General features: G+C 30.9%; 2 protein-coding genes across 2 annotated transcripts; one reads left to right on the top strand and one right to left on the bottom strand.

The window, feature by feature from the left end:
- Positions 1-1,026: 1,026 nt before the first annotated feature.
- LOC113867660 (cation/calcium exchanger 1-like) lies at positions 1,027-2,965 on the top strand. Its single transcript, XM_027503073.1, has one exon. The coding sequence runs from the start codon at positions 1,128-1,130 to the stop codon at positions 2,868-2,870; it is 1,743 nt and encodes a 580-aa protein (XP_027358874.1). The 5' UTR covers positions 1,027-1,127; the 3' UTR covers positions 2,871-2,965.
- Positions 2,966-7,884: 4,919 nt separating this feature from the next.
- On the bottom strand, positions 7,885-10,140 carry LOC113867828 (cation/calcium exchanger 2-like). Its single transcript, XM_027503320.1, has one exon. The coding sequence runs from the start codon at positions 9,858-9,860 to the stop codon at positions 8,130-8,132; it is 1,731 nt and encodes a 576-aa protein (XP_027359121.1). The 5' UTR covers positions 9,861-10,140; the 3' UTR covers positions 7,885-8,129.
- Positions 10,141-11,242: the final 1,102 nt, after the last annotated feature.

Here is an 11,242-nt window from a genome sequence, read left to right as displayed (position 1 = left end):
TAGGGACTTTATATTTTGAGAAAATATTTCCTATTTTGAGATTAGGGCTATTTGTTCAATGATAGTTTACGATTTGGAATATTAATGTAAATATTTTAACATAGTTATACCAAAGTCTCAGTACTTGATATCCTTTTTCAAAAACAAAAAAGCCTGAATGATTGATACCTATGAAGTTAAAATAATAACTATTTCGCCCCTTTCTTCAACTAAAAAAACAAGCAATCCCTATTTCCAAATTTTGAAGCAATAATTTTCTATTTTTTACATTACATGCAATTTCATATATCATTCCAAAAAGAGTATATGAAACTTCTCAATTTGTCGTTTTTTGTTATGCATTTTTTTTCTAATGTTTTCTTATTCGCATATAAGATTTATGGTTAACAAGTTAGCATTTCAATTGACCTTAAGATCGGAATGTAACGATGATATCGAATTTGATCTTTTACCAAATAAGTTATCTTTTTCATTTTGTTTATTTTTTCACGTAAAAATTACTTCCACACACACAATTTCGGGATTTTTTAATTCAAATTAATCCATTCTAAAACTACTTGTTATTGTTTGGTGTTGCAACCAATTTTTCACGTCGAAAAGAAACATCATTATTAATTGGGTCCTTGCTCAATTTTTGGTGATTGATCATCATTATTTCTTTAAACAACTCTCTTTCCATTTTATCCACTTTCCTTCTTTTTCGTACACTAAATAATTGTCAAGCCACCTTCCTAAAGTCTTTTATTTATGTACATGAAGTAACTTCCCCTAATATCCACACAACAAAAGTGAAAACTAAGACATTATATACACTTTACTCATCCTATACAATGCAATTAATGGCATCAGCTTTGCATTGCAATGTTCTGGTAATCTGTTATTAACACATTTGGCCAACATTGATATTCCAATATTAGTACTAGAAAACACTCTTAAGTTGAACCTTCAATTTCTGTCTTGTTCTATTTCCCCTTCTTTTTTAGTACTAGTCCATGCACTTTCTAACATCAACAACAAAGTAAATTCCACCGCGCAAGCTAACATCATTCACCATATCAAATGGACACAGCTTCTCAACCCTCCATATATTCACACCATTAACATATCCTCAAGAACATGCTCTATAGATGGCAGCTTTCATCTTTAACTCCAAACTTCAACCAAGAAAACTCACTCTTCTCCTCAACATATCCTTCATTTTCCTCACATTTCTCTTCCTCAAAGCCTATCTCCACCCTTCTAGTTCTAAGATTCATGCCTCCACACGCATCTTCAACCATGCTAGATTGCTCAATGACATCATTGTTGATGGCTGCACTGACCTTCACAAGTACTCAGATTATGACTCCAAATGCTTATATGTCAAATCCCATGTTCACTGTAGGTCAAAAGGGAACATAAACTATCTTCAAATCTTTTACTGCAACTTTGGCCATTCCCCAATTCTGGGTCAAGTACTGCTTGTACTTTGGCTTGGGGTGTTGTTCTATCTTTTGGCTGACACAGCTTCAAATTACTTTTGTGCTTCCTTAGAAGGTTTGTCGGACATCTTGAGACTATCCCCCACCATTGCTGGGGTAACCTTGCTTTCCCTTGGGAATGGTGCTCCTGATTTTTTTGCTAGTGTTGTTTCCTTCACAAGATCCAATGATGGTGCAGTTGGCCTCAATAGCATTCTGGGAGGGGCATTTTTTGTCTCTAGTGCTGTTTTGGGGGTCATAAGTTTTCTTGTTAATCCAAATGAAATTGCAGTTGACAAGGCCAGTTTCATCAGGGATGTCATTTTCTTCCTTTTCTCTTTATTCATCCTTCTTGTCATCATTTCAATTGGTAAAATTAGCTTGTTGGGTTCAATATGTTATGTTTCTATTTACTTCCTTTATGTCTGTGCTGTCTCTGCCACACATTTTATCTATGGAGGGGACAGGCCAGAAGGGGAACTTGCAGCATCTTCTGATGAGTTGGTAGAGTCTGGCATACCCTTGCTAGGTTATGTTGATGATGAGAAACCAGATGTGTCAAATAAAGAGGTTATTGAAGATAAGGGGGAAAAACAAGAGGGTTTTGGTAATGATTCATTTGACTGTAATTACTGGAGCAAGTTTCTACAAGTACTAGAATTACCTCTTAGTTTGCCAAGAAAACTTACTATTCCAGTTGTGAGTGAGGAGGGTTGGTCAAAGCCATATGCTGTTATATCTGTCACATTAGCCCCAGTTTTGTTCACAGCTCTTTGCAATACCCAGATGGAAAATGTGAGTTCAAGAAGTAGTCTTGTTGCATACTTAACAGCTGCTTTAATTGGCATTGTTTTGGGGAACATGGCATGTGTGACCACTAAGAGCACTAGTCCACCCAGAAAGTGCTTGTTTCCTTGGCTAGCAGGGGGCTTTTCTATGAGTGTGACATGGACTTATATCATTGCTGAAGAACTTGTTTCCCTCTTGGTTGCACTTGGGAATATCATAGGTGTTAGTCCTTCAATCCTTGGATTAACTGTCCTAGCTTGGGGTAATTCTCTAGGGGATTTGATAGCCAATGGTGCAATGGCCAAGAATGGTGGAGCAGATGGTGCCCAAATTGCTGTCTCTGGTTGTTATGCTGGTCCTATGTTTAATATTTTAATGGGTTTGGGCTTGCCTCTTGTTCTCTCAGCATGGTCTGAATATCCAGATTCTTATGTCATTCCCAAGGACACTTCACTTTATGGAACACTTTTGTTCCTAATGGGAGGGGTGCTTTGGGCCCTTGTGATAGTGATCAAGAAGGATATGAGACTTGATAGGTCATTGGGAGCTGGGCTCTTGACCATTTATCTCTGCTTTTTGTTCACAAGGATGGCCATGGCAATTGGTGTTATTAGATTCTAAAGATGCATTTTCAAAGGGAAGAAAGGTCCCATTCCGATGTATCTCATGAAACTGACTTATGTTATCATACATTTTAATTTTCAAAATTAAAAGGCTCACATGTAAAGTTAATTATGCTTTTAGATATAGTTACTGCAGAATAAGCACTAATCTAAAAGTGGACGAGCCTACAAGATTGCAGGGAATATAATAAATGATTGTATCAGGGTTAGAAACCAGGCCCAATTTTCAAAACTCTATAACAAGCATTGAGCAATTAAGGTCAAAGCCTCTGATTCACCCTTGACTGCCCTCATTACTCTCACCTGTTCGGTCTTTGCAGTTTAATGAGCTATCCACCAAAGATCAAAAATTAAAAAAAATAAAATAAAAAGTTTAGTGGGCCAAGGTCAAACTTACCTAAAATTAATAACAAAATTACAAAAATTAATAATTTTTTTAAAATTTTTTTTTATAATAATAAAATTAATATTTAATTCATAAATAATTATTTTTAAAAGTTAAAAATGAGCTCAACCGACCAATCTGTTTTAATTTATTATTTACTCATATTTTAACGAGTTAAAATAGAATGAATTGAACGTAAAGTATTAGGCTGACCTATCAAATTCAGCGAGCTAGGAAGACTGGCCCGTAAAGCTCAGCTTTGACAACTCTCTACGTCATAACGCTATTTGTTTATGTTAGTTAAATATTAAGAAAATGGAAGATAATTAGTTTAAAGTGAGTAATATATTACATACATTTTCATATACCACATATTTGGTCCGACATCCAAAATTTATATTCAATTCTAATTAATTGAATTTGTGTTGAGCAAATTTATTTTAAAAAATAAAACTCTTTGATTTTTTTTTTTTATTTATAACTTAAATTCAAGATTTTATTTATAAAAAATAAGTTTCTTAATGTTTATAAGTTTAATTTTAATATATTATTAATTTATTTATATTTTTAGCTAATTAAAATATACAGTAAATATGACTTTAAATATTACAACCTTAATAATTCTTGCTCATAATAATTCTTAATTGAATAATACATTTATTATTTAAATATACAAATATTAATAAAAAGAAACACGTCACAAGCTTTATAAATAAATTTAAAAGTGATACTCACAAAAATAATTTATTAATAGTGAAAATTAAACTTAAATCTTTTAAACCATATATGCGTGTGTAATTTCTCGAAGACTCGAACTAACTCCTTCCCAATAATAATGGTCTATAAAGGTCTAATTTAAAGCTAACGAATTTTCATTCATTTAATAACGTTCACTTTCTAACAATCAAGCATGTAAATTTTAAAACATATATATATACACACACACTCACACAATAAGTAAATTCTATATTATAGATTTGAATTCCTATTCTTCAACATGAAGAAAATCTTATTTTACATTTTTTTTGAATAACATAGACTTTACCATTATTTAGCATTTATTTTTATATATTTTAAAAATTATCAACTTATTAATTGTTTTTAAATTATTTAATATTAAATTTGTTTCCTTCTAATTTCACTTTTTTTTAAATCATAAATATTATCTATAAACTTATATTTTTGACAATTATATACGAGTGAAAAAGAACTATTATAAATGGTAAACTTTTCATTTTAATCATTTTCGAAGTTTTATTTTTAAAGATAAGCAGGGCCAGAGCACAAATTGACAGCTCTAGATGGATGGTGTATTAAGTTTAAAAAATATAAAAAGTTGCCAAAAGCAACCCATTTTAGAATGAGACGGGTAGAGGGCTTGGGCTTGGGTAACACTAAGAAATGAGTTCGGCCCAAAGGCTTGTCTTTGCTTTTGGACCTTCATGATTATTTGGTGACTATTTTGGAACAATTTCTTTTTAGACCTCCCTTCTTACTATTCCAAAATTTAATTTTGGAAGATATAAAATAATTTTTTAAAAATGATAAATTCTAGAAATTATTTATGAATCAAATTTTTAAAATTTAACTTTCAAAACAAATTTATCTCTGTTTCAAAATTAAATTCTCAAATTAATTCGTAATTCACTTCAAGATTTAATTTTAAAAAATTCAAGAGAAGAAAAAATAAAAAAAAAAATTGGAGAATGAAAATAGAAATTCTTCTACTTTGGCCTTGCAGCTGCACACAAGCTATTTTGAAAGATGCTTAGATTAGTCGTGCTAGTTCGCTATGTATTGATGTTACGTCAACGGTGGTACTGCTTAGAATCATATATCATTTCCTACTAATTGTGTTTTATATTTTTCTGTTGAATTATTTTTTTACTTTATTTTTTGAATATGTTTGATAAAAAATTTTAGTTAATTAAAAACTTATTTTAGTGGTTGAAATTTTTTGTTTAAACAACATAGCACCTTTTAGTAAAGTGATTTATTTTAGTAATTTATAGTGTTTTTAAAAACATTACTTCGTAACGTGTCAAATTTTCAATTCCTTGCAAAAAGTGTCTGTATATATATATATATATATATATATTTTAATTTTTATTACTAATAATTATTTTATGATAAAACCTTAACTTAAAGAACAAATTTAAATATTTAAAAGTAGTAAACGTTTATTTGATAAGAAAACACTTATTATATTAGAAATACAAAAAAGTTTAAAATTCTGTTTTTTTAAAAAATCTTAAACTCAACCTATGTTAACAGAATTACATATATAAGTTTATTTTTCTTAAATTTTAAGATGAAATCATTTTAAAATATAAAAGAAAGACCTGTGATATATTAGCTCTAACATTAGGTTGAAAAATAAAATGTAACTTATTTCTACCTTGTAGGTATTGTTATAAAATCAATTCGAAGGAAGCCACGTATGAATTATTTTTAATAAATAAAATCGAGTATGAAACAAATTTAAATGATTTTACAAAAATATTCTTATAAATTAATATCATAAAAAATTATCGTAATTCAACAAAAATATCCCACTTCAATTATGTTACTGAATTACTTAGCAGGACCCACAAATATAACATAATAAAAGTAAACTACTAGGGCCAATAATTGACAAAATGAAAATTGGTGTCTGAATGAAGCCCATAATCCAACGTGAGTTTGGGACTATGTTTGAGGTTGATGTTGATGTTAACGTTAACGTTGAGGATAAAGTGGATGAGAATGAACTTAGTGGAGGAACTTTCCATTATTCATCAGGTGACATAAGGAGATTCTTCGGATGATGCAAGTTCAGACTCCTCATTACTAAAGTAACATCATATGATATCATATACTAATTTTATTAAACAAATTCATAATTAATCATGAAATTATTTTATTTGAAACTTTTCAACCTTAGTTTTTTATTTTTTCCCTTCCCCTAAAATGTGACAATTGAGATTCTACTCATTCAAGCACGTGTAAATGCCCACGTCACTCTAAGTGTCTACTATATTACTTAACTGTTTCATGGCTGACAGTGAAATCACAATTTTCTATCTCCTTTCAAGACATGGCATGGATAGAAATTTTTGCAGTGTAAAAAAATAGAGTGTATGTCGAAACCAGAATTACAAGAGTATTTTAGTTGCATTTTTAAAAATAATTTTTTTCTTTTTAAAAAATATTAAGAGAGAAGAGAAAAAGAAAATCTCTTGCCATTTGTACACATTATCAAAATATTATTTTTTAGATTGCATCTACAACTTTGTTTATGGTTGGATCCATGCGACATTAGATTTCTAACATGTGAATTTTTATTTGAGAAAATGTGTAGAGAAAGAGAAATAGATATCAAAATTTTTATTCTCTGCAATTGGGTTTTTTATTTTTTTTGTTTTTTATTTGTGAACATTAATGCTTTATTTGTTTTAACTATTTGTGAGCATAATTTTTATATTTAATTATTTGAAGACTTTCTTATACTCTTTATTGATCATTGTGTATTATTCTATTAGTTTGGACTACCAATGGTTTTTTACTCTTACATTAAGAATTTGTTCTCGTTAACAATTATTTATTTCTTGTGCTATTTTGTGATTCTATTTTTACATTTAAGAGAATATTTGTTTACTTTTTATTAGTGATGTGCGACAATATGTCAAAGATTCTTTTATTTTTTTATAAATAACATAACATTCAAGAGAGTAAGATACAACTTTAGTAAGGATTGACTTTAATCAGTTATATATTTAATAAATTAAAGCTAATAATAATTATGTATTTTTTAGCATTTATTTAATAACAAAAGATGCTTTTTTTTTTGTCTCAAGAGATGATTTAAATCTATACAAAAGACTACATTCTTGTTGGACCCAAAATTGAGCCAAGGTTATGTCTAAAAGGTAAAACTTTGACATAGGTTGTTCTGATCTACAAATTGTACCACTAGTTTTTCATAAGCATTTCGCTATCCTTATTTCGGTTGTCGGCATTAGATTTTGTCCATTTATGTTCAATATCTTAGCCCATTCTATCACGTAAGCTTTCAAGACTTAAGAACAAAGTGACTTAGTCAAACAGAAAGAAGATTGAGTAAATAACAAAGACTTCTTCTCTAACAAAGCGGCATCGCTCTTCACTTCCCCAAGACACTTCCAGACAAATCTTATTACTTATCATTATCAATTGCATCACCATTCATACCATTGCGGAAAAATATCACATTTTTATTGGTGGATACAGGGTATCCTTTCGCATTTCTTTATCGGTTCTATGCTGATAGTAAATACACTGTTAAGGTTTTGTATTATTTGAATAATTCTAAATCTCTTTTTAAGTTCTATGTTCTTATAGTAAACCTTCTTTATAAAGTAATATGAATATTATTAAAATATAGCAAAACTCGTTTTATTTAGCACATTTCAATCACGTTTAATGATTTAAAACTAGTTCTATAAAAATTAACTGCACTAGAATCTAAAACTATTTTGACACTTAGAATACATCCTTAATTCAACATGGGAAGAAGGGATAGTTGTTGGTTCTGTATAAAAGAAAATAATGCATTTTAAATTCGCTACAATATAGTAGGCATGAATGAGATCGTAGGATTTGTATAAATCTGAATAGCATTTCAATTATGATTCAATGAAGTGTAGGTACAAGAAAGGCCATAAGCCAGTAAGTAAAGCTTGGTAGTAGGTGTGAGAATTATACAACTAGGAAATTTACACCTATCTATCATAGTTGCAAAATCTAGTTCCACAGAAAATGATACTTTCGACGATACCTTCAAGAATCCGATGACAAATAAGTCGTGGTCTTGTAAATACTACGAATCAAAGACTAAGAAATCATAAAATTAGACTATTGGAGAGACCCTGTTGTCTGAATCAGCCTTAGAAAAAGAGAAATGAAGTAAACAACTAAAAGCCCTCCTCCTAAGAGTCCATCAAGTTTCATATTTCTTCTTACCAAAACCACAAGTGCCCAAACTAATCCAACCACCAAAAATACCATTGTCTCCCAGAGATATGGATCTCTGGGGATCAAAACAGGTTGAGGGTACTCTGACCATGTAGAAGTTACAAGAGACAAGCCCAAACCAATGAGGGTATTGAAGATAGGACCAGCATAGCAACCTGATATTGCTACTTGAGCACCCTCTGGCCCACCATTTAGAGCCATTGTTAAATTTGTCATCAAATCCCCAAGTGAGTTCCCCCAGGCAAGAACTGTTAACCCAAGTATTGAAGGATTTATTCCACAAATGTAGCCAATTGAAACCAGCAACCCCACTAACTCTTGAGCTATAATGTAACTCCAAGTCACACTCATTATAAAACCCCCTGCAAGCCAAGGAAATAAGCACTGCTTTGGTGGCCTTGACATTTCAGTTGTGAAAAATGCAGTCACACCAAATATTATCCCAATCAATAATCCAATTCCATCAACAATAAGATTCTTGCTGAAGAAACTGTTTCCACTGTAAGGACTCCACAGGACTGACAAGAGAAGTGGTGCTAATATCACTGAAAAAACTGCATACACCTTTGACCATTTTTCTTCACTCACAACAGGAATTGTCAATCTCCTAGGCAAGTAAAGGGGCATCTCCAGAACATAAAGTAACATTCCACAAATTGAAGATCTCACACAACAACAATGCTTCTTGATATTCAGGCCATATTCTGGACCACCATTTTCAACACAATCAATTGGTCCTTTCCTCACACCACTAAGAAGAGGCACACTCAAATCATTGCCATAACTTGAAATACCAATACCACCCCTTTCAGCATCATCACCACCACCACCACCACCACCTTCCTTCCACCGTGTAGAAGAGATATAAACAATAATTACATACACCACATACAACAAAGTAAAACCAATAGCTCCAATAACATTGATCTTACCATTGATCAAAATACCAAACAAGGCCAGAAGAACCAAAAGAAGAAAACAAACGTCTCTCACAAACGCAGACTTAATAACTTGAACCCCTCTTTGACGTATTGCAATGGTTACAGTCCCCACCACAACACAAGACACAAAAGAAACACCCCCAAGAACCGTGTTAAAGCCAATGCTGCGGGTCCCACTTCCCTGGAAAGAGACAAGGCTTGAGAAAACGTCACAAGCACCATTACCAAGAGACAGAAGGGTGACTCCAGCAATGGTAGGGGACAACCTCAGTAATTTGGATAGGTTCTCAAGGGAGGGACAAAAGTATTCAGAAGTTGTATTAGCCAACAGATAAAAAAGAACTAAGAGCCAAAGAAATAAAAGGGTGTAACCCAATGAAGGGAATCTCCCAAAATTGCAATAGAAAAGGTAGAGATAATAAATATAGCCCTGAGAGACACAAGGGTCATTCAATTTCAGCTTCAAGCACTTGGCTTTGTAGTCACCATGGCTGTTTAAGTTATTGCAGTCTTTTTCAGTGCTGCCATCAGAGACATTGGTTTTGCTCACAACTACAACTTCTTGTGTGTGGAAATGAATAATCACGAAAGAACAAATCACAACGAGGAAGGAGGAGTTCAAGAACAAGGTGTATCCCATACTTTTGGACACACACAGTGTGGTAGCCATGTTGAGAAAGGAACACTCAGACCACAATTTCAAGCACAAAGGAAGATTGTGACTTGGTGATTATGGATAGCCATTCATTTGCATTTGTGAGCCTGAACAAAGGAAATGAGCTAAAAATCCCACAATTGAAAAAAAAAAGAAAAAAGAGAGAGATGAAAGACAAAAACATTAACTCAATGAAAGAGAATAGCACAAGAATCAAAGAAAGGATCTGGATGAATCTTAATCTTCTTTGGTTTTTGCTTTGTGAAGGCAAGACAAAGAGAAGAATGAGTGAGAATATGGCAATCATTGATAAAGCAAGGGATGTGTTAAGTAATGTTTCAAGAGTATTGATTAAGGAAATGAAATCATAAAATTATTGTTGAAAATATTATTAATGTTTTCTATTATAATTTTTAATTTTTATTTTATATATTTTTTGACAAAATTTTTTATTGTTAATTCCTTAGCTAACGAAAATGTTATCCTATATCTGGACTAAAAAAAGGAAAATCAAGAAATAAATAAATAAATTCAGAAACAGAGATAAATTTTATTTTTAAAAAACTAAGTTTTCTTTATTTTTTAATAAAAATATACTATTTTTTATATTTTTTTTCAGACCCTCTGGACAAAACATAACAATCTTGTACAAAGCAATTGAATTGTATAATAATAATAATAATAATAATAACGGACACATTATTTCATGACTGGAACTGCAACAATAACAGCAGGAGAATTAGTAGCTATCATGCTATATACCATACGTGTCTTGTATTGTGTGAAATGGATTCTGCAACATGATTTTAAAAGTGAATATAAATGAATGAATTTTATTAAAATAATAGAATAAATTATTTTTTAGCTATAAATTTATTCTGAGTTATATATTTAAAATTAATTCTTATGAACAAAAAAGCTAAAACATTTTTGTCTATCTCTGTTAATTTTACTGAAAATAGAATCCATTTTTATTTGCTTAAGTTTAAAATTAATCAAATACACGTAAATATTATTTTAACCTGAGATCATACATTATTATATAACAATAGTTCTAGTAAGTTACGATTACGTATCCTAATTTAAAAACCGCTGAAATAAAAATAATCGATATCGTACCTTTCACATCAAGTTTGAGTTTGTCTCTCCCATTCATGACCTTGGTAAACTACTCTATCGGTGACCTATTTACATGGTTATCAATTTTCTTGTCATGTCTTTTTGAGAAATTACTGTGCTTACGGTTTCTGTTACATTATCTTTAGGAGAAAATCCTGTTGTCGTTTGATATTTTTAAAATTATGTCACTAAGTTAGTTGTGGAAAAAATATCTATCATCAAATTAATTCTTTAAAAATTTAAAATAATATTGTATGAATTTTTATGAAAAATTAAAG

The sequence above is a fragment of the Abrus precatorius genome, unplaced genomic scaffold (assembly GCF_003935025.1).
Source record: "Abrus precatorius isolate BTA unplaced genomic scaffold, Abrus_2018 Scaffold5, whole genome shotgun sequence".
Lineage (NCBI taxonomy): Eukaryota > Viridiplantae > Streptophyta > Magnoliopsida > Fabales > Fabaceae > Abrus > Abrus precatorius.
The sequence above is the reverse complement of the archived record's forward strand: the minus strand, read 5'-3'. Positions and strand labels throughout refer to the sequence as shown.

Bases quoted from the DNA above. Each gene is read 5' to 3' on its own strand.
- LOC113867660 (XM_027503073.1), top strand. From the start codon at position 1,128: ATGGCAGCTTTCATCTTTAACTCCAAACTTCAACCAAGAAAACTCACT.
- LOC113867828 (XM_027503320.1), bottom strand. From the start codon at position 9,860: ATGGCTACCACACTGTGTGTGTCCAAAAGTATGGGATACACCTTGTTC.